Raw genomic sequence first — 24,360 nt, forward strand, 5'->3', positions numbered from 1 at the left:
AAACTTATTTAAGGGGGGGAGAGTGTAATAACCCGACACTCTCACATGATTTCTGTTATATTCTTAGTCCTCGATTGGTACTTTTAAATGCTTACTGTGTAGTTCTGTGAAAAATTATGACTAAGGAAGTAAAATCCATGTCTATGAATGTCTATCTGTCTCACAAGGAAACTATCTGTCACCATTAACACGTTTGAATTAGAAATTGGAAGCCTTAACAGCTTAATTAGCTGAAATTGATTATATATCTGTGATCAGCATACTTTTTAAGTAATATTAAGCATGTTTGCGAAATTTTAATTTTGGAATGATTAAACGATTCATTTTTGTCTTATATGCCTTATTTATGAATATATATACTTCTAAGACTTCATGAGCATTGGTCAAAAACAAAAAAAAAAAGTAAATACCATTTTGGGGGAGAAAAGAAGAGAAAGTGAAGAAGAGAAATTGGGGGAGAAGGGATTCAACAAGAAAGCTTGGCAAAATTGTTAGAGGTGTAGGATTGAATTCAAGGTAAGCTCAAGTCCTTATTATGGCCACTTGGAGTTGTAATTGATGTGTATGTTTGATTCATGTCTAATTCATGCTTGATTAATGAGGGTTTCTCTCAATTGGTTGCTTAGGCATCTAGATTGGGTGTGGTATGAAATTATACTTCAATCTACAGTTTTCTATCATCACTTCATGGAATTATGCATATATCATGTGTTATGTGTTATGTGTCAAGGATATGAAAAACTTGAATCCAAGAGTGGAATTAGAGAGAGAGATGGCTTGTTGAAGCTTCTAATATTGGTTAATTTATTATACTCAAGGTAGAATCCATGTTATAGTGATGTTAGGTGGGAATATTGCATTAACCTAACTTTGGGTTGGATGTAAAAAAATGGAGTGAATACCAGGTTGGGACTCGAATGCAAGTTCAGAATTTCAGAATCTGCTCGGTCCGCTCGAGGGGCGGAAAGCCCGCTCGAGCGGGAAAAACCACCTCTCAGCAGTTTTGTGCATTTTACAGTCCGCTAGAGCGCACAAAGTGGCGCTCGAGCGGGAGACTCATTTTCAGGAAAAATTAAATGTTTGTTCAGTTTTGAGTGCTTGCCTCTCTGGTATTTTTAGAATATTTTACAGATAATTTTAAAGCGGTTGTAAATGCATGCAAGGTGTAAGACTCCGGAAATGTTTTTAACAAAAAAAAAACGAAACTAATGTATTAATTGTGTGCAGGGCACATTCCAGAAGGAAGCAACACGCCACCTCAACACTGTGAGTAGTAGTACCTATGTAATGTTGTGCAATCATGTCAATGTTTTAAGGCATGTAAGGCAATTATGTTAATGTCTCAAGCATGTAATGTACTTATGCATGTTTAGGATATGTTAATGTTAAAAGCATGTAAAGAAAAGCATTACAAGGGCTAGATGCCATTTTCAAGGGCCTTGTGCCACAAGTTTCAAGTGTATTTCAAGGGCCTTGTGCCACAAATTTCAAGTGTATTTCAAGGGCCTCGTGCCACAACTTTCAAGTGTATTTCAAGGGCCTCGTGCCACAACTTTCAAGTGTATTTCAAGGGCCTCGTGCCACATGCTCAAGGGCTCCGTGCCATCATGTTTCAAGGGCTTCGTGCCATCATGTTTCAAGGGCTTATAGCCACATGCTCATGTCACAGGATTAGGCCTAGGGCCAGGATGAACTAAACGCAGAATCAGATAAACCAAGTGCATGCTGCATCTTTTTATGTATTGATGTATTTAAATTTCAAGTTAGACGTCGTTCATCATGTATTACTACTCATTGAGCCCGGCTCACTCTCTATTATGTCCGTTTCTGTAGGTCATCACTCAGGGGGTCAATCCAAGCTTGACGCTGTCCCTTTTATCAACCTTTACATGTCCAGACACCATACCAGGCCATTTGTTTTTGTGAAGCTGCTAAGATATGGGTTTACTTTTGAGAGCCATCTACGGATGTTGTACATAACTTTCATATTCCTTTTGTTATGCCCAATTATCGGGCTAGGACTGTAAATGTGTATGTTTGTACACGATATCCAAGGATATAGTTTTAAACTTTATCCGCTTTTAACGACATATGTAATGCATGAGATCCTGGCATGTCGGAAATAGCTCAATGGAGTATGTTTGTATTATGTTATATTAATAGTTTATGCTTCCGTTAAGGCCCCGTACAGTATGTACATCAGTTTTTATGTCCGTTTTTGCATAGGTCATGCCCGAACCTTTAGGGGCAGGTTTTTGGCTTGTGACAGTTTGTGGTGTTTTGTTCGTCTATTATTTGTTGTTGAGTGTACCTGGGGTATGCTCCTTGTAAACTTGTACATTTTATTGTCTTCATTTTATATTTTTTTGTAACTTTCTCTTCTAGCTCTCAAGAAGAAAGTTTTTATCTAACTTTTTCCATCCTTCTCCATCCTCCATTTTGTTTTAGGCACTAATTAACTTAGACAACTAATTGTTTCTGTAGTAAGCTTAAGTGGCCCTGTTTAACTCAAGCTAACCTTCTTTAGCCTCTAAGAACGAGAATTTCTGGATATAATTGGGGCTTAAAGATATTAGTTTTAACTTAAGCACCTTATTTAAGGTTTTCTAAGTCACCTAAGTATTCAATTCTCAAGTGCAAAAGGATGAATTTGAATTCCTTTTGATTTTCTTCCAATTTCTCTTTCTTTTATCTAACTTTCTCTTCTAGCTCTCATGAAGAATGTTTCTCTCTAACCTTCTCCGTCATTCTCCCTCCTTCTCTATCTTGTACAAGAAACTAATTAACTTAGGTCACCAACTGATTCATTAGCTTAAGTGGGAAGTTTAACTCAAACGAACCTTGAACAACATCTAGGAAAGAGAATTTTCTGTGTAATTTTAGCTTAATGATTTTAGTTTAACTTATGAACCAGATTCAAGGTTTCTTAATCACTTAAGTGTTGAATTCTTATTCACCCAAAAAAGTGTTGAATTCTTGAGTCCACAAGCATGAATTTGAATTCCCTTCGATTTTATTTCTAATTCTCTTTTATTTCTATAACTGTCTTTTTTAGCTCTGAAGAAGAAAGTTTCTCTCTTTACTTTCTTCGTCCTTCTACATCCTTCTCTATTTTATTCTAGGAACTAATTAGCATAGGCCACTAATGGTTTCTTTAGCTTAAGTGGCCAAGTTTAGCTTAAACTAACCATCTTTTTTTTTTTGGGTGAATAAACTAACCATCTTTACACTCTAAGAAGGAGAATTTTCAATTTAATATAAGCTTAACGATCTTAGTTTAGCTTAAACACCTTATTTAAGGTTTTCAAAACCAGCAAGTATTCAATTCTCAAGTCCAAACGAATGCATTTGATTTCCCTTTAATTTTCTTCCTAATCTCTTTTGTTTCTCTAACTTTCTCCTGTTGCTCTCAAGAAGAATGTTTCTCTCTAACTTTCTTCGTCCTTCTTCATCATTCTCTATTTTGTTCTAGGAACTAATTAGCCTTGGCCACTAATTGTTTCATTAGCTTAAGTGGCAAAGTTTAACTCAAGCTAGCCTTGCATAGCCACTAGGAACGAGAATTTTATGAGTAATCGTAGCTTAATGATATTAGTTTAACCTAAGCACCTTGTTTAAGGTTTTCTTAAACACCCAAGTGTTCAATTCTAAATTCCAAAAGGATGAACTTCAATTCCCTTTGATTTTTTCCCTATATCTCTTTCCTTTCCCCAAGTTTCTCTTCTTGCTCTCAAGAAGAATGTTTCTCTCTAACTTTCTCCATACTTCTCCATCCTTCCCTATTTTCTTCTAGGAACTAATTAGCTTAGGCCACTAATTGTTTCATTAGCTTAGGTGGCCAATTTTAACTCAAAACAACCTTGCTTTTCCTCTAAGAACGAGAATTTTCGGATTAGAGGCACACCAAGGTATTTCACTGGGAGGGAGCCCTCAGTAAAATTGGCAATCTGGAGAATATCCTCTTTAAGCTCTCTACTACACCCCGAGAAAAAAATATTACTCTTACTAGGATTAGGGGTAAGGCCCGATAGATCCCTAAACTCCTCAAATCCCTGCATGATAAGAGTAACAGCACCAGGATCCCCTTTGCTGAAGATCATCAAATCATCAGCAAAACAAAGGTTGACAATTTTAGTTTTCTCACACCTCCAGTGGAATTTGAACAAAGGGCTCCTAGATTTCTCAGCCAAAATCCTAGCAAGAATTTCCATAGCCAACACAAAGAGATACGGGGGCATAGGGTCCCCTTGTCTTAATCCCCTAGCCCCTTTAAAATACTCCTGAAGGCTCCCATTAATACAAATTGAGAAAGAAGGGCTCGTGATACAAGCCTTTATCCAGGTAATCATACAAGGAGGGAAAGCCATAGTTTTAAGCATATCAATGATAAAGTCCCATCTCACAGTATCATAGGCCTTCATAATATCCACTTTCATGGCACACTTAGGAGAATGAGAACTCCTATGGTAACCTCTCATAATCTCTTGGGACAGGAAAATGTTGTCCAAGATCCTTCTACCTTGGACAAAAGCAGACTGCACAGAATCAATCAGATCAGGAAGAGCCAATTTAAGTCTATTAGCTATGATCATAGCAATGCATTTGTAGATGGTATTATAACAAGAGATGGGTCTATAGTCACCAACATGAGTAGGATTAGGAACTTTAGGAATAAGAGCTATGATGGTACTATTGACCTCAGAAAGAAGTTTACCCGAGTCAAAGAATGACTTAATGGCTAAGGTGACATCCTTACCAACAATATCCCAAGAGCTTTTAAAGAAACCAGCGGAATACTGTAGACGTCCCCGAACGCCCCGGGAGGGTGAGTCCCGTTCTGTTCATATTCAGGCTCACTACAGTTCAGGACTCTCAAATTGTCACGGTTCTTAATCTGAACCAAAGAGTCCAAATCCGGCAAATTGTTTTGAGAAACAGATTTTTAGAAAAGAAGTGCCAAACATGGACTGCTTTGCTAGATACAGAGTCGCCACCTAAATATTTTTATGAGGGGATTTAGGAAACCCTGACTCGGTGCCAAAGGCCACATGTCCGTCATCACCAAAGTAGCCTCGGCTCGGGAGCTTGGGTACGATTGGGGAAGGTCAGCTATGAGCACCCCCTCTCGCCCGATTCGAAGATCGGCCTCTACTAACCGTGATATCGAGTTTTGAAAACATTATGCGTTCTTATTCCGGTTATTAGCCTAGAATTACTATGTTATGCGCACAACAAACAAGTATAGACCAAATCGCCTAAATTGGAACAAAACATTTCATGTTTGTTTTGAAAATAGTTTGCCACACGCAAGTAGGCTAAAATGCAGATTTTGCCACCCTCAAGTGGGCTTTAGAAAAGATGGTTTTGCCACTATCTAGTGGGCTTAAAACTCACGGTTTTAGTGCATTATTCCAATTTAGGTAATTCAACCTCGACCCACAAGCATTCAAGTAGTTATATCACATCAGCAAGTAGCCTCATGGTAAGCATGCTGTCATGGCAACACTCACACGCATGCAAGGATGCTAAAACATAAATGCTCATCGAGTACTCCAAGCCAAAACAGAAACTAGTTAGTAATCATATGCATGATCCTAGTTCATGTTAAGATGGCTAATGCAACACATGCAAAATGCAACTAAGATAGGCTCGGCTAATCTACAATGACATGTGAGATGCTACAACTAGCACGTATTCAACTTGGAATTGAAATACAATGCAGTTAGTATGATGCGCCGAGCCCGGTGCATGCAAGACAAATGTATGGATGCACGCATGCATAGCATAAGGTATGCTAATTTAAATATGCCCTAATACTAACCATCAAAAGCATGTAAGTAAAAGGGAGAAAGAAGTGGGGGTTGGAAGACATGCACACACGCACCCACACTTATTACAAATTCGCCCTCGCTTGGAGGGACCAAAAGAATATACACATTAATTATTACAGACCACTTAATTAATTAACAAATTAACTAAACTATGGAAAGCAGTAAAGGCCTCGGGAAGCGGATCCAATGCGCGCGTGCTCGAGTTTGCTCGAAAATCCAACGCCATGCACAAGTTTGCCTCTGTTTTCCCTGCTCTGCTCCTCTGAAAATTGCACAAGTCCCAGGGAGCACTCTATGGACACTGTGGAACACCACCGGCTAAGACAGAACACCACCGCCCATGTCGGGATGGTCATCGACCATTTGTAAAGCCATCGGCCAACAACGGATAGCCGGTCGGCAGTATAGATGGCCGGCCGGCCAAAGCTTCCTGCAGAACCTGTTTTGACAGCAACAGAAGGCAAAACAAGGCATGGCAATGCATTTCAAGCAAATGTATGCACCACCACATCCCTTATCATATTTATGACTCACAGGGGTACAGTGCTCGATTCTCGGACCACCAATCGCGCATTTCAATGCGTGATGGCCCAAGAGATCAAGTATGCATTTTCAATGTAGAATGAAATGCACATAAACAAACAATGAGCTCAACCTCTATCATACTCAATTCAAGAGGCAAAGCATGCATGCCAATGTAATGCAACCTAGGCATGTGAGCTAAGTGTGCAACATGATCATGCAAACAACAAAACCATGTGCAATAGGCACATGAACTAAACAAGTAAGCATGCAAGGCATATAACATCAATGTTAATGACACACATGCAATAACATGAAAGGCATAACACATGTAGATATGCAAAGCAACTCAATACAAGAAGCATGCCAAATGCGATGACACTTAAACATGCAACACGTAAATAGGCTAAGTACCTAAACATACAAACATGTATAGCATGCAACAACATGCCAAAGGGATGGTCTTAAACTAATTTGGACAGCTCTCTACTAGGTCCAAAACAGCGGCCAAATGTCATGGAAATGAGGGCCAAAACACATACAAGCATGCATGCACACAAGGTCCAACACTTAGGCACCAAAGAGCAACTTCGAAGCGCACTTAAAAGAGGATAAACATGGATACATGGCATGCATAGAAAGCTCTGAAATCATGTTATAGAAGGTGCAAAACCAAGTAAACATTTCAAGCTAAGCATGCAACAATGGTGTAAAACTCAAGGCAAGCCAAGGGGGTTTACATGGTAGCTATACAAAGCAAAGCATGGATGACCCGAATGACCCAAAACAGACCTCAAGCACACTAAAACATGCATAAAAGCTTCACAAAGCTAAGCCAAAACAAGTAAGCATAGTGGTCTAAATGCTTGATACATGTTAAGGGAATTTCATGGCATTACAAGACAAGTATGCAAAGCAAGCATGGTGTGTCTAAACCAAGTAAAAACAGTGCTATATCATGGCAAAATAAGCACAAATAACACTTAAGACATGGCCAACATGAACTTAAAAATGGTGCTCACACATGAGGCTAAAATGGCACTTTTTGAAGACAACAAGGAGAGGGGATGGCCCTCTCCTTCTTGGGATCCTAAACCACCATCCTCACCACTAAAATCCCTCAAGATTTCAGTGGTGAGGAGGCCCAAACAAGGTGGTCCCGAAGCTCACCAAAAGTAGCACAAAATGGGGCCAAACAAGGCCTAGGAGGGGGTAAACGAACCCAAACACAAAAGTGACCTTAATTAAGTATCTTAAACAGAAAAAAACAAAATTTTTTTATGTTATACACAAAGCCCAAATCCGCAAGCAAGACAGGCTAAAAGGGTGTGCAAAAACGGGGAATAAAGAGGGAAAAGGGGTTACCTTTGAAGACCAGCAAGAACCAGCAGCCTTTAGACCCAAAAATGCAACCCTCAACCTCTGAAAACAAGCTCCAAGAACCTCCAAGTGATGATGGAAGTGTGTGGCTATGAAGTGGTGTGCAATAGGTCAAGAACAAGACCCTTTTGGACCCTCTAACCCACCCAAATGTAGAGAGAGAGGGAGATATAGAGAGAGAGTGATATATATATCTTATATATCAGATTTTTTCAACCCTCTAAAGGGGAGGAGAGGCCCTCTTTTTATAGAGAAACCAAGGGGGCAAAGCTTCTCTTAGAAGCTTTGAGCAAAAAGGCCAAGCTTAAGAGAAGCTTGGAGCAAAAGGGCCAAGCTTCTTGGAGAAGCTAGGGAAAGGGGTCAAGGGGTTCAAGCTTCTTCAAGAAGCTAAAAAAGGGTCAAGCTTCTTGGAGAAGCTAAAAAGGTGAAGCTTCTTAGAGAAGCTAAAAAGGTTCAAGCTTCTTGGAGAAGCTAAAAAAGGGTCAAGCTTCTTGGAGAAGCTAAATAGGGTCAAAAGGTTCAAGCTTCTTGGAGAAGCTAAAAAAAGGGGTCAAGCTTCTTGGAGAAGCTAAAAAGGGTCAAAAGGTTCAAGCTTCTTGGAGAAGCTAAAAAAAGGATCAAAAGGGTCAAGCTCCCTCAAGAAAAGGTCTCGACCAGGAAAAGTGGCCAATTGATCAAAAACAGTGGCCGGCCGACCAAACACAATGCCGACCGACCATCAATAGTGCCGATCGGCCATCACCAATGGCCGGTGGCAAGGAAACAAGGCTGGTGGCCTCAAGCCATGGCCGGTGAGGTGTGGGGGTGGCCTACAAGCTATTTCCCACCCTCAGAAGCAAAACAATAAGTGTTTGATGTAAAACCAAACACAAAACAAACAAGTCGAGAGGTCTTGAGGCAAGGCGCGTAGCCGAAACCTCCGAGAACTCAAGACGAACACGAACAGGGATGATCATCGAGTGTTCAAACGATGACGTCCAAGTCTTGAGGACGGTCAAAAATGGGGTGTCTACAGTTGCCCCTCTTTGACAGAACTCGAAAGTCATAAAAATGACGAGAGTTAGTGTCAAAGCCCAGAGACGACCCATTTCTGACAAGGCCGAAGACTCAGACAAAAGCATACAAGCTACAAATAAAGGTATGCACCCGAGGGCAGGGGCAAAATGCAAGGCAATGCACAAAGTCGAGCATAACTCATGATCATGCAAAGAAACATAGGGACCTATCCCAGTGTTTCGGAAAGGTATAAGCATTGGAACGTATTCTAAATGCTCTTAACCAAAGAGAGAGGAACATAGGGACGTATCCCAGTGTTTCGGAAGGAAAGAGAAACATAGGGACGTATCCCGGAGTTTCGGAAGGAATGAGAAACATAGGGACGTATCCCGGAGTTTCGGAAGGAAAGAGAAACATAGGGACGTATCCCGGAGTTTCGAAAAGAAAGAAAAGCATAGGGACATATCCCAGTGTTCCAAAGTGGTTCAAGCACCAGAACGTATTCCAAATGCTCTTAACCAAAGAGGGAGAAACATAGGGACATATCCCGGTGTTTCGGAATGGTGTGAGCATTGGAACGTATTCCAAACGCTTTTAACCGAAGAGAGAGAAACATAGGGACGTATCCGGGTGTTCCGGAAAAGAAGAAGAAACATAGGGACGTATCCCGGTGTTTCGGAAAAAGAAGGAGAAACATAGGGACGTATCCCGATGTTTCGGAAAGAAGAGAGAAACATAGGGACGTATCCCGGTGTCTCGGAAAGAAGAGAGAAACATAGGGACGTATCCCGGTGTCTCGGAAAGAAGAGAGAAACATAGGGACGTATCCCGGAGTTTCGGAAGGAATAGAGAAACATAGGGACGTATCCCGGTGTCTCGGAAAGAAGAGAGAAACATAGGGACGTATCCCAGAGTTTCGGAAGGAATGAGAAACATAGGGACGTATCCCGGTGTTTCCGAATAGGAAGGAGAAATATAGGGACGTATCCCGGTGTTTCGGAAAGAAGAGAGAAACATAAGGATGTATCCCAGTGTTTCGGAAAGAAGAGAGAAACATAGGGACGTATCCCGGTGTTTCGGAAAGAAGAGAGAAACATAGGGACGTATCCCAGTGTTTCGGAATGAAGGAGAAACATAGGGACGTATCCCGGTGTTTCGAATGGAGAGAAACGTAGGGACGTATCCCGGTGTTTCGGAAAGGTATAGAAGCATAGGGACGTATCCCGGTGTTTCGGAAAGAATGAGAAACATAGGGACGTACCCCGGTGTTTCGGAGAGAGAGAAACGTAGGGACGTATCCCAGTGTTTCGCAAGGAATGAGAAACATAGGGACGTATCCTGGTGTTTCGAATGGAGAGAAATGTAGGGACGTAGCCCAGTGTTTCGCAAGGAATGAGAAACATAGGGACGTATCCTGGTGTTTCGGAAAGAAGGAGAAACATAGGGACGTATCTCGGTGTTTCGAAGAGAGAGAAACGTAGGGACGTATCCCGGTGTTCCGCAGGCAATGAGAAACATGGGGGCGTATCCCGGTGTTTCGAATTGAAGGAGAAACATAGGGACGTATCCCAGTGTTTCAAAACAAGGAGAAGAAACATAGGGACGTATCCTGGTGTTTCAGAACAAGGAGAAGAAACATAGGGACGTATCCCGGTGTTTCCGAACAAGGGGAAGAAACATAGGGACGTATCCCGGTGTTTCAGAATGAGAAGGGGAAACATAAGGACGTATCCCCGTGTTTCCGAATAAGAGAGAGTGCATAACAATGCAAGCGAAATGGGTGCATAACAATGCAAGTAAAGAGTGTTCATGATAATGCAATACAGGTGCACAAGGCCGTGCGAGTGAGGTGCACAAGAGAAGTGCGATAAAATGCATTTTCTATGCAAGTGTGGGGGCATTTTCTATGCAACAAACAGGAGCATATTCTATGCAATATTGAAAGCAAGCATATTCTATGCATGAATCATAATGATGCGCGGCACACATGTAACAGAAGTGTATATAAAAGTGCACATTCTATGCAATGGAAGGGCATCACACATGTACTCTGGTGCCTCCAATTTACCTTTCGGAGGACTTGGCAATACGCTCAGCTCAAAAGGGGATACCCTGTTTATATTGGCGAGAGATAACATCTGCATATAAAACCCTCGGTTGCTGCTTGGACTGCCATTCTGACTTGAAGCAGGCTTACACTTGGGGTCGAGATACACTCATACTCCAGAGAAATGGTGAGGCCTGAGAAGGTGCACCTGGAGTGCAGTCTCGGAATTTGTCGGAGTTGAAACAGACTAAGATGCTCCAAATTTTCCCTCTTTTCTTTTGCTTTGTAGTCTGGAACCTATATGGCTTCAGATAGGTCCTTGTTCTACTGTTCTCCCATGACTTGGGTTGAACCTTGTGGTTTATGAAAGAAAGAATCTTGTTTTGCATAAATGTGCAGAATGGCACAGCACTCTGAGCACAAAATGATTTTTTGAAAATGAGAAAAGGGTTCTCAACCGGGTATTGAGCCTACAACTGAACACAGCATACTATGACTCAACAAAAGGTACACGACCTAAACACATCGAGTAACGCTCAAAAAAGACTCAAAACAAAAGTTGAGGTAAACAAAACAAAAGACACGACACACAGACGTGTTACAAAGACAAGAGACCTTCTCAGTTCGCAAGGAGCCAGTTTCTCCGGGTAGTGTTTGCCACCCTTTTCTCATTTGTGATTCTCACATCACTCTACCACTCAATCTCTGTTTTTCTGAAAAAGCCATTTTCTCACTTTTTCTCTCAGCTTACATTTCTCTATTCTTCAATCTCTCATTTTTTTCATCCCTCCCCTGGGTGGTTGATGGATAAGCTGGAAATTATGGGCTCTTGCCCTTGGTATTCTACCAGATTCTCAATCTTGTTCACAACAGTGAGTTTCTCCCACAGAGGGGTTGCGCTACAATTGGGTGTGTAGCAAATCTGCAGCTGACATCGGTTGACAATGCTCTTCTGGGGAGTTTGGACGTGATCAGATCTGCCCAGATGAGGGAATGGGATATCTTGTCCCATTACGGTTCGTGCTTCGCACTTGGCTTGATACCTCGTTGCTTGGAGGATGAGAGAACTTTCAGCTCTTTTGTGGTCAGCTTTAGTGGTGTCCATTTCTGGCGAATATGGTGCCCCTTTCGGCAAGTAGAGTGCCCTTTCTGGCAAGTATGTTGACAACGGAAGAAAGATAGAACACCTGACTCAACTATGCCCCTATTTCATCATTTTGACCATTTTTTGTTTTTGCTTTCTGCTAAAACAATTTTGACCGATATGAAAGTTAGATTAACTTACTTGTTCGATTTTTGATTTGAAAATCATGCAAGTCAGGCTATGAGTACTGAAAATTTTCCTTTTTCAGGTCCAAGAAATGGTCCAGTTTTTTGGAAAAATGGAATAATTTTCGAGAGAATAGTCAACCTCAGTAAAAATTCTCTAAAACTATTTTTTTGCAAATGGTCAATGCTCAACGAGCACGGAACCTACTCTTGAGATGCGCAACTTTCGATCCGAAGGAAAATTGCCCATTGCTTGAAAACAGCTGCACGGCAACAGAAAGTTGCCCCTTGTTTGAAAGGCACCACGGCACACTGTATGGCAACGGAAAGTTGCCCCTTGTTTGGATAGCATCGCAGCGCAGCGCATTGTAATCAGTCCTCAGAGTGACGATGACAACCGAACTCTCGGATACAGAGAAGGCAAAGATGATCAAAACCATTGCATGGACATAATCGAATTGGAGTGTTTTACGGCTGGACTTCAGAATGAAGTTGCCTACGTATCCCAAAGATGGGAATCAAGCCTCACGTAGTTCAGGGTTAAGGTACACTCGGGTATTAACCTCTCCTTTTGCGCTCTAACTTTTGCCAAGGCCGCCCTTTCTGGGCTTTCAACCTTGTGAGCTTTGTTGTTCTTTTCTTTTCAGTTCTTTTCATTTCTTTTCTTCTTTTTTCTTTTTCATCTTTTCTTTTCATTTTCTTTATTTTCATTTTTTTTTGTTTGTTGTTTGTTTTTTTTGTTCTTTTCTTCATTCTTTTTCTTGCTCTGACTTTTGCCTGGGTCACCCTTCCGGGTTTTCGGCCCAGTGAGCCTCTCAAGAGTAAAAGTGTAGCTTTGTCCACGTCAAATGGTTTTGAGATCCCGAAGTCATCTGAATCCAGGAGAATGGCTATTGTTCGCTGACAATGCAGGAGTCCATCCAATGGGGGGCTGAATTTGCCCCTAGTGTTATGGATCGGAACTCAGTTTTTCTTCAGCAATACTTTCTTCTTTCCTCCTTCTGGGATTTGGCATTCTTGCCGACCTTCTTGGATTTGTTGAATGATCCATCTTCGGCTCTTCGAGCACATTTGAAATTCTTTGCCCTGGTTCCAGGGGTGCTTCTAATCTAGCTTTGCAAGCTTCTTTTGATGACATTTGATCTTCTAGATCTGACTTTTCTTGCCGTTGATTCACGGGCAGCTTCGAATCTGGCCACACAGGCCTCACATTGTAGTTGACCTTTGAACTTTCTAAATTTAAGTCCAAGGTTTGAAAATTAGGGGTCGAGTCTTGAGGCTGAGAGCGATCCTAGACTGCACAATCTCAAGAGCGATTCCACACAAGTCTTCGCAGGACCGCGCAAAACATTTTTTTTGAAATCTTTTAAGAAAATGACAAATCGCTCGCGTTGAAGACAATGTAGGACCAATCTGGATCAAGCCAGGATCCTTCCCAGTACTCAGACTAACAAGCATGATCTCAATCATTAAGGGCTTAGCATGCCTCTCTTTCTCTCAATTGATCAAATTTTGCAAAACCCGAGGAATTCCTTCCTCTTCATTTTTATCACAATGTTTCGAAAAAATTTTTGGAAAACTTAGGTCGATGCAATGAATTCAAGGCACAGAAAAGACATAGCTTCTAGTCAAATACTGTCATCTCATTTAGAATTTCCGGCACCACTGGCACACGGTAGAAGCAAACACAAGAGTGTGAGAATTACTGTTTATTTATTCAGATCTGTTGGCGTAACTGGCTCCAAGGCAGAAACAGACTCAAAAGAAAGCAAAAAAAAAAAACAAACACAAAACAAGCAAGTGATGTCTGAGATAACACCCCCGAAATCACCCGACTCTAACAAAACAGGACTGACTCAATACAACAAGACAAACCCGGCTGACTCAGCATGAAAAGACTGACTCAATACAAAATGACAAGACTGACCCAATACCCAAGTCAGAAAGTACAAACTAACATTCGTAAATACTCAAAACAATGCGTGCCAAACGCCACATCTTGGAATAAACTGAACGCCGCCCGCAGGTGGTTCATCCCTCGATCACATCACATTATCCCCCACAAGTTCACTGATCAAGTGCCGATAGACTTTGCAGGACCTAGTGCGGGGATGACCCTCTTGTCAATCAAATTTTGTATCTCGTGACGGAGACGGACGTAACTGTCGGTGTTATGACCGGTCTGTTGATGAAAAGCACAGTACTTAGTCAGGTCATGCTTTGAAGGGAGAGGATCGGGTAGAGGCCGTTGTTCCAACAGTTTCAGATATCTTTTCCTGAGTAGGACCCCTAGGGCTTTAGACAAAGGCATATAGAGTGGGGTGAAAGCCCTCTTGCCTCGGGGTAGATAGTCTGAAGTTCGGGGGTTTGAAGTGGATGTACCAACAAAGGGGATGGCTACTCTTGGTGTGGTCGTAGTGACCATGCCCACTTCAGAAGATCTTGCAGCTGCATCACCGCTAGTGGTCGCACTTGAATTGCGGGAAAACGCCCTCCTAGGCTATTCCTTTTCTCGGTCAATAAGGCCCTGTTTCATAGCGTCCTCGATCTGTACTCCCATCTCATGCAAATCTGAAAAGGTCGGGAAGGGGAGCACGATCATTTTCTGCATTAGTTTGGGCTGGAGGTTGCGCACAACCATCCGTATTTGATCCTTATCCGTTGGCCTAATGGTCATCATTGAGGCCTTGGCCCTCTAGCGGGCCACGATTTCCGAGAAGCTCTCATTTGGCTCTTGGCGGGTGACTTCAAGATCGCGAGTTGTGACCTCAATCTGTGCGTTGTAGGAGTATTGATCACTGAAGGCCTCAGCCATCTCTTCCCAATTATGTTTCACAGAGTTCTCCAATTTTCATACCAGATTGCGGCTATCCCAGACAGGGTCTGGCCAAACAATGATAGCTTCTGTAATCTGGTGAGGCCCATCAGCCTTGGTATGTCTGAAAACAGCCGCAAGTGCACCATGGGATCCCCGGACCCATCGAAACGGTCAATATGTGGCATCTTGAATCTGTCCGGCAGCGTCACAGCCGAGTCTGTATACCCATCATCAATGTCAGGAATGGAGTGGGCCCCTTGAGACTTCTTGAACAATTTCTCAAGCTTGCTCATTTTCAATGCTGTGGGGTCTGTCTCGATATCAAAGGGGGGGTCTGGTAGGTTGGTGGGTGTTTTAGGTAGCTGGGGTAGAACCGGGGGCGGAGCTGGCCCTGTCGGAATGTCCGTATCTTCCTGGACATTAGTTGTCTCCCCGAGTGTTGGAACTCTTGGTGGGGGAGGAGCCTGGTGTGGAGTAGATACTCCAGTTTGCTGCTCTAACCTGGCAATTGTCTCTGCCTGTTGGGTTATGACCACAACCTGTTGCTTGGCGAATTCTGCTTGACGGACAGCGTCTTGCTGCATGGCTTTCATACTATCCTGGAGTTGGCGCACCATCTCTTCCAGACCCGACATACTGCCCTGATCTAACTGATCTATCGGTATATCTGTCTCTGTGGTAAAAACAGATATCTCAACCCAACCGCACACAGGTGAGATGGATAATGACTGCTAATCCGAAGACTGTTGAACTGATGATCTGTGCCTGACTGGCCTTTTTACCCTGCCTCTGGCAAAGGAGCACTGATTGCTCTTCAACTGAATCTCTGACCTGACAAAGTCTATTAGCACATGTTCGATGAACCTCGGGGGATATCGGAGCCTTTTGAAGTTATGGTTCCAGGACTACCTAGCAAAAGAGAAAACAGGCAGCACCTCAACCTGATTTCACCAAAACAGATATGAGCATACTATGATGACAGTGCCCTCTACTGAATTCTGTCCCAAAATTCTGCCTGTAAATTGATACCCTCAGGTAAAACTAATTCCCCAAATATTGATCCTGATGCCCATAGGCCTGATACTCAAACTTGCAAACTAATACATGCATTCCCTGTAGAGACGCACTCTAAAAGCACATAACAAGCAAGTGAGAGCCAAAACACCCCTATGTTGGGGTAGGGTTTCCCTGTCCTATTTTGTCAGGAGCTAGGGTTTCACGACGCACGCAGCGGTTTTCAAACAACCTAACATCGGGTAAGCAACCTGTCCTAGTTTGGAATAGTCACTATGGATTTCGATATGCACTAGGACGAATGGTCGAAAAGGGTGCCCCAGTAAAACCGGGGTTTGCGTTCCCATACTGTCAGAGCCCACAACCGGTCAGCCTTATGGCATGCTTTGACAAAGTCAAGCTTCCAGCAAACCGTTCAGGAATGGTAGATGGCAAACACGGTGTCCTAGGCGCACCAATGCACATGCAATGCAAAGAGACACATAAATGAAATCAAAACAGGATATCATGAATTCGAGTCAAGCTCTCAAAAATCCCCAGCAGAGTCGCCAGAAACTGTAGACGTCCCCGAACACCCCGGGAGGGTGAGTCCCGTTCTGTTCATATTTGGGCTCACTACAGTTCAGGACTCTCAAATTGTCACGGTTCTTAATCTGAACCAAAGAGTCCAAATCCGGCAAATTGTTTTGAGAAATAGATTTTTAGAAAAGAAGTGCCAAACATGGACTGCTTTGCTACAGAGTCGCCACCTAAATATTTTTATGGGGGGATTTAGGAAACCCTGACTCGGTGCCAATGGCCACGTGTCCGTCATCACCAAAGTAGCCTCGGTTCGGGAGCTTGGGTACGATTGGGGAAGGTCAGCTATGAGCACCCCCTCTAGCCCGATCCGAAGATCGGCCTCTACTAACCGTGATATCGAGTTTTGTAAACATTATGCGTTCTTATTCCGGTTATTAGCCTAGAATTACTATGTTATGCGCACAACAAACAAGTATAGACCAAATCGCTTAAATTGGAACAAAACCTTTCATGTTTGTTTTGAAAATAGTTTGCTACACGCAAGTAGACTAAAATGCAGATTTTGCCACCCTCAAGTGGGCTTTAGAAAAGATGGTTTTGCCACTATCTAGTGGGCTTAAAACTCACAGTTTTAGTGCATTATTCCAATTTAGGTAATTCAACCTCCACCCACAGGCATTCAAGCAGTTATTTCACATAAGCAAGTAGCCTCATGGTAAGCATGCTGTCATGGCAACACTCACACGCATGCAAGGATGCTAAAACATAAATGCTCATCGAGTACTCCAAGCCAAAACAGAAACTAGTTAGTAATCATATGCATGATCCTAGTTCATGTTAAGATGGCTAATGCAACACATGCAAAATGCAACTAAGATAGGCTCGGCTAATCTACAATGACATGTGAGATGCTACAACTAGCACATATTCAACTTGGAATTGAAATATAATGCAGTTAGTATGATGCGCCGAGCCCGGTGCATGCAAGACAAATGTATAGATGCACGCATGCATAGCATAAGGTATTCTAATTTAAATATGGCCTAATACTAACCATCAAAAGCATGTAAGTAAAAGGGAGAAAGAAGTGGGGGTTGGAAGACATGCACACATGCACCCACACTTATTACAAATTTGCCCTCGCTCTGAGGGACCAAAAGAATATACACATTAATTATTACAGACCACTTAATTAATTAACAAATTAACTAAACTATGGAAAGCAGTAAAGGCCTCGGGAAGAGGATCCAATGCGCGCGTGCTCGGGTTTGCTCGGAAATCCAACGCCATGCACAAGTTTGCCTCTGTTTTCCCTGCTCTGCTCCTCTGAAAATTGCACAAGTCCCAGGGAGCACTCTATGGACACTGTGGAACACCACCGGCTAAGACAGAACACCACCGCCCATGTCGGGATGGTCATCGACCATTTGTAAAGCCATCGGCCAACAACGGATAGCCGGTCGGCAGTATAGATGGCCGGCCGGCCAAAGCTTCCTGCAGAACCTGTTTTGACAGCAGCAGAAGGCAAAACAAGGCATGGCAATGCATTTCAAGCAAATGTTTGCACCACCACATCCCTTATCATATGTATGACTCAAAGGGATACGGTGCTCGATTCTCGGACCACCAATCGCGCATTTCAATGCGTGATGGCCCAAGAGATCAAGTATGCATTTTCAATGTAGAATGAAATGCACATAAACAAACAATGAGCTCAACCTCTATCATACTCAATTCAAGAGGCAAAGCATGCATGCCAATGTAATGCAACCTAGGCATGTGAGCTAAGTGTGCAACATGATCATGCAAACAACAAGGCATAACACATGTAATGACACACATGCAATAACATGAAAGGCATAACACATGTAAATATGCAAAGCAACTCAATACAAGAAGCATGCCAAATGCGATGACACTTAAACATGCAACATGTAAATAGGCTAAGTACCTAAACATACAAACATGTATTGCATGCAACAACATGCCAAAGGGATGGTCTTAAACTAATTTGTATAGCTCTCTACTAGGTCCAAAACAGCAGCCAAATGTCATGGAAATGAGGGCCAAAACACATACAAGCATGCATGCACACAAGGTCCAACACTTAGGCACCAAAGAGCAACTTCGAAGCGCACTTAAAAGAGGATAAACATGGATACATGGCATGCATATAAAGCTCTGAAATCATGTTATAGAAGGTGCAAAACCAAGTAAACATTTCAAGCTAAGCATGCAATAATGGTCTAAAACTCAAGGCAAGCCAAGGGGGGTTACATGGTAGCTATACAAAGCAAAGCATGGATGACCCGAATGACCCAAAACAAACCTCAAGCACACTAAAGCATGCATAAAAGCTTCACAAAGCTAAGCCAAAACAAGTAAGCATAGTGGTCTAAATGCTAGATACATGGTAAGGCAATTTCATGGCATTACAAGACAAATATGCAAACCAAGCATGGTGTGTCTAAACCAAGTAAAAATAGTGCTATATCATGGCAAAATAAGCACAAATAACACTTAAGACATGGCCAACATGAACTTAAAAATGGTGCTCATACATGAGGCTAAAATGGCACTTTTTGAAGACAACAAGGAGAGGGGATGGCCCTCTCCTTCTTGGGATCTTAAACCACCATCCTCACCACTAAAATCCCTCAAGATTTCTGTGGTGAGGAGGCCAAAACAAGGTGGTCCCGAAGCTCACCAAAAATAGCACAAAATGGGGCCAAACAAGGCCTAAAAGGGGGTAAACGACCCCAAACACAAAAGTGACCTTAATGAAGTATCTTAAACAGAAAAAAAAGAACTTTTTTATATTATACACAAAGCCCAAATCCGCAAGCAAGACAGGCTAAAAGGGTGTGCAAAAACGGAGAATAAAGAGGGAAAAGGGGTTACCTTTGAAGACCAGCAAGAACCAGCAGCCTTTAGACCCAAAAATGCAACCCTCAACCTCTGAAAACAGGCTCCAAGAACCTCCAAGTGATGATGGAAGTGTGTGGCTATGAAGTGGTGTGCAATAGGTCAAGAACAAGACCCTTTTGGATCCTCTAACCCACCCAAATGTAGAGAGAGAGGGAGATATAGAGAGAGAGTGATATATATATATCTTATATATCAGATTTTTTCAACCCTCTAAAGGGGAGGAGAGGCCCTCTTTTTATAGAGAAATCAAGGGGGAAAAACTTCTCTTAGAAGCTTGGAGCAAAAGGGCCAAGCTTCTTAGGCAAAGGGGTCAAGGGGTTCAAGCTTCTTTAAGAAGCTAAAAAAGGGTCAAGCTTCTTGGAGAAGCTAAAAAGGTGAAGCTTCTTGGAGAAGCTAAAAAGGTTCAAGCTTCTTGAAGAAGCTAAAAAAGGGTCAAGCTTCTTGGAGAAGCTAAAAAGGGTGAAAAGGTTCAAGCTTCTTGGAGAAGCTAAAAAGGGTCAAAAGGTTCAAGCTTCTTGGAGAAGCTAAAACAAGGATCAAAAGGGTCAAGCACCCTCAAGAAAAAGTCTTGGCCAGGAAAAGTGGCCGATTGATCAAAAACAGTGGCCGGCCGACCAAACACAATGCCGACCGACCATCAATAGTGCCGACCGGCCATCACCAATGGCCGGTGGCAAGGAAACAAGGCCGGTGGCCTCAAGCCATGGCTGGTGAGGTGTGGGGATGGCCTACACGCTATTTCCCACCCTCAGAAGCAAAACAATAAGTGTTTGATGTAAAACCAAACACAAAACAAACAAGTCGAGAGGTCTTGAGGCAAGGCGCGTAGCCAAAACCTCCGAGAACTCAAGACGAACACGAACAGGGTGATCATCGAGTGTTCAAACGATGACGTCCAAGTCTTGAGGACGGTCAAAAATGGGGTGTCTACAAATACCCATCCGGACCAGGGGCTTTATTGGCCTTTAAAGACCAAAAAACCTCCTTGATTTCAGTTCAGAAACAGGCTTGGACATCGAAACAGATTGAGAGAGAGAGACTTTTTTATGCACCAAAGATTGAATCCTCTCAAAACCCTTATATTGATCCATGGAGGGGGTACCAAATAAATTGGTATAAAAATTGATAAAAGAGGTGTGGACATCAGTACTATTGGTAGACCTAGTACCATCACCCATGTCAACACTAAAGATTTTCCCTCTATTGATATTACTCTTCACAGACCTAAAAAAGAATTTGCTATTCCTATCCCCAAGGCCAAGCCACTGCACTCTGGATTTTTGAAGAGCAAGGCTCTCTTCTAATTTACTAAGCTTAATGTACTTGTTCAAATCCTCTCTCTCCTGAGATTGCAAACCACTGTTCACAGGATCTTTGTCAAGTTTATATTGAATAAGATCCAGAGTGCAATTTGGACACGAGTAGACGAGTAGAAATGTCACTAAAATCCTTCTTATTCAAAAGCTTAAGGCTAACTTTAAGCTTCCTAAGTTTTTGACAGACCCTGAACATAGGAACACCCTGAATGTACTGCCCCCAAGTGTTAGAAACAATACTTAGAAAATCTGGATGTTGAGACCAGAAATCAAAGTATTTGAATGGTTTCTTGAAAGAGCACTTGGTGGCACTGATATTGACCACAGCAGGGGAGTGATCAGAAATACCAGAAGGGAGAAATTGGGCAGTAGCCTTAGGAAATTTGTCCAGCCAAGCCTCATTAACCAGGACTCTATCAATTTTAGTAGTTATATATGCCCCCTCACTCCTATTGTTAGCCCAGGTGAATTGGCAGCCACCATAAGATAAATCGGCCAACTCAGAAGCATTCACATAAGTATTAAATTCCTCATTTTCATTAGTCCAATTAGGAGTCCCCCCAATTTTTTCCTGCTAGTATCTAATAGCATTAAAATCACCCAGAAAAACACAAGGAACTTTGGATTTAACACGGGAGATATCAAGCATAGATTCAAAAAAAACCTTTCTCAATGTGTGCTTATTTTCAGTATAAACAAAAGTTGCATAAAATATTTCATTGGAAGCCAATTCAACAATTTTACACAAAATATGCTGAGTAGACATAGAAAGCATTTGAACATCACAAAAAACATTGTTCCAGCACACCCAGACTCTACCAGTTTCAGTTGGTTGTGAATTAGAGAGCATAGGCCATTGATCAAAACATTTACCACAGATACTACTCTCATTTGACTGTTTTATTTTGGTTTCCAAAACCCCCACGACATGAATATTTTCTTTAAGCACAAACTTTTTAACTTCTTTTTGTTTAGAAGGATCATTCAATCCTCTAGCATTCCATGAAGCAATTTTTACATTCATAGGGACATAAAAAGAGATAGTGACAAAACCCACAACCAACTGAAACTGTGTTACCTCTTTTTCTGCCTCTGGCTGCTACTACCTTTGCCAGAGGGCTTGTTCATCACCTGCTGGGATGGAGTAGCAGAGCTAGAGAGCAACTTTTCAGCCTTAGTTTCTTTAACCACATTGTCTAGCATTTCAGCAGCATTTGGAACCACCAGCTTTGCAATCTCGAACACCCTCTTTTGGAACCTACCCACATAGCTCTGCTCTTCCCTGGATGAGCTCTTGTCAGCAGAAGTCTCATGAGTGTCAAAGGATTGATCAGGTGAGTCCACCACAGTAGTAGCAGGTTCAGAAACTGGAGCTAGGACTGGAATTTCAACTACTACAGAAACTGGAACTGGGATAGGATGTTCCACTACTTCTGGGATAGTTTCCAACTCAGGTTCACCCACCTTCCTCTTCCCCTTAGCTTGAACAGTGGTCCAATCTTCTTCCTGAACATGGACATTTTCCTCAGATGTCTTCTGCAGGGAAATCAGCTTGGCCACCTGTTGAGACACACACTTTTGAGTGCTATGTCCAAATATTTGACAATGTTGACACCTTGATGGCAGCCCCTGATATTCGACTCTGATTAGAACAACATCATCATCATGCCTAATTTGGAACTAAGTGGGCAGTTTTGAGGTGGCCTTAATTTTCACACAGACTCTAGCAAACGCCACCCTACTACCCCGAGCCATAAGCTGGTCCATGAAAAAGGGATGTCCAATTGCACTGGCAATCCTACTCAAACCATCAGGATCCCAATATTCCAAAGGGATGTTAAAAAACTTCACCCAGACAGGAATTTTTGTTGATTTATCTGTAGATAGCTTCATCATCCTTTTCCATTGTTTCAGAATAAGGAGATAGCCACCTATATATCATGGGCCTCCTTCAAGGACTTCTCTGCAACTATCAGGGGTATCAAAAATAAAGAACATGAACCCATCCCCATTAGTGAGAACCTCCTTGAGGCCCTGAGTTTTCCACATCCCAAAAGCACTGTTACGCAAATAGTTACATCCCACTCCCTTATCAACAAAGTAACCCACAAGGCAAGAGTCCCATTTCTCTAGTGGGTCAGTCCTCGGAGGCATATTTACGACAACAATATCCTCAAAAGTAGTAGGAGGGATATACCTGAGTTTGATGTTTGAACGGGTTGATGCAACAGTAATATTTGCCCATGAGCGACGTTCTTGGCCCACCTGCTCGTTAGATCTCCTACCACCTGCATCACTGCGACCTCCTCTCCCTCCACGATAACTTCCACCCCCCCTGACGCCTCCTCTTTGGGAGGATAAAGAATCCCTAATCGGCATTTGTATGTCGAAAACAAAAGCCATTTCTGGATCTGCAAATTCGACGATATTCTTGTGTTCCCCTCTATTACGCGGTAAAACTACACTATCTGGTAGATTTAGGAAGCTATTCTACTCTTCCTCCACGATATCAGACCAACTCGTGCTGATAGCATTATCAATCGGCGTCGAAGGCTCGCAACTCGTATTTGGAAACATCGGATCTTTCAGTTTCTCCGAGTTTGGCACAAGAGCCTTGCCCACATCGTTCTTTGGAACGATTGATGACTCTAAACCAACACCCTCTGCTACCGAATCAACCTCAAGTCCCAGGCGATCTGCCTCAATAACGGCAACTTGCGATTGAATCTCCACACCGGAAGCATCCGCTATCTGAATCCCCACACTTCGATTAACCTCCATACGGGAGGGGTTAACCATCGGACTTCCTCCACTGCTAATCGCGGCTGAAAGACCCTCGCCACTAGGTTTTGTAACTTCTGCTTCAGAAGCCATCGAACTCTCACACAAAATCGCAAAACTATTTTTGGTGAACCCTAAGTCTCCAACGACGAGATCTAACGACTTTACTTCCTCACCCTTAGCATTCACCTTCTCAATACGCTCATTAATGGTAGCATTAACTCCAGACATCGGCAATCAACGAGATATTGAACCCCAGAAAACATAAGTTTTCTAGAGAGATGTCAGAGCTTCTCTCACTAACCCATTCCAAAGCTCAATTAATCTCGTTTGCTATTTCGATTTCTTTTCTCGAACTTTCTTTTCTAGCTCTCATGAAGAATGTTTCACGATAACCTTCTCCGTCCTTGTCCATCCTTCTCTATTTTGTTCTATGAAGTAATTAGCTTAGGCAACTAAATGATTCATTAGCTTAAGTGGGAAGTTTAACTCAAATTACCCTTGCTCAGCGTTTAGGAAAAATAATTTTCTCAGTAACTGTAGCTTAACGATATTAGTTTAACATAAGCACCTCATTTAAGGTTTTCTAACTTACATAAGTGTTCAAATATCAGGCACAAAAGGATGAATTTGAATTCCCTTTGATTTCCTTCCTATTTCTCCTTCTTTTCTCTAACTTTCTCTTCAAGATCACAAGAAGAAAGTTTCTCTCTAGCTTTCTCTGTCCTTCAACATCTTTCTCTATTTAATATAACCACATCATTTAAGGTTTTCTAAATCACCAAAGTGTTCAATTCTCAAGTCCAAAAGGATGAATTTGAATTCCTTTTGATTTCCTTCCTATTTCTCTTTCTTTTCTCTAACTTTCTCTTCTAGCTCTCATGAAGAATGTTTCTATCTAACCTTCTTCGTCCATGTCCGTACTTCTCTATTTTG

The 24,360-nt window shown here is 42.3% G+C and overlaps 1 protein-coding gene across 1 annotated transcript; it reads right to left on the reverse strand.

Moving 5' to 3' along the window:
* Nucleotides 1-83: 83 nt before the first annotated feature.
* Nucleotides 84-22,539, reverse strand: LOC145816110 (uncharacterized). The gene is made up of 7 exons (XM_082912356.1): nt 22,366-22,539; nt 21,722-22,203; nt 21,308-21,635; nt 20,831-21,214; nt 20,380-20,670; nt 3,905-4,751; nt 84-175 (listed from the first exon to the last, which is right to left on the reverse strand). Exons 1-7 carry the CDS (start codon nt 22,537-22,539, stop codon nt 84-86), a joined length of 2,598 nt encoding a protein of 865 aa, XP_082768482.1.
* Nucleotides 22,540-24,360: the final 1,821 nt, after the last annotated feature.

This window comes from Camellia sinensis, unplaced genomic scaffold, assembly GCF_055761805.1.
Source record: "Camellia sinensis isolate YWXY unplaced genomic scaffold, ASM5576180v1 Unanchor3, whole genome shotgun sequence".
Taxonomy (NCBI): Eukaryota; Viridiplantae; Streptophyta; class Magnoliopsida; order Ericales; family Theaceae; genus Camellia; species Camellia sinensis.

Excerpts from the sequence above, each read along its gene's own strand:
- LOC145816110 (XM_082912356.1), bottom strand. The coding sequence starts at position 22,539 with ATGATGAAGCTATCTACAGATAAATCAACAAAAATTCCTGTCTGGGTG. Across the intron at positions 20,671-20,830 it reads AGGGTGTTCCTATGTTCAGG|GAGAGAGAGGATTTGAACAA; the intron begins GTCTGTCAAAAA and ends TTGCAATCTCAG. Across the intron at positions 4,752-20,379 it reads TTGAGAGGATTCAATCTTTG|GATGTCACCTTAGCCATTAA; the intron begins GTGCATAAAAAA and ends ATTGTTGGTAAG.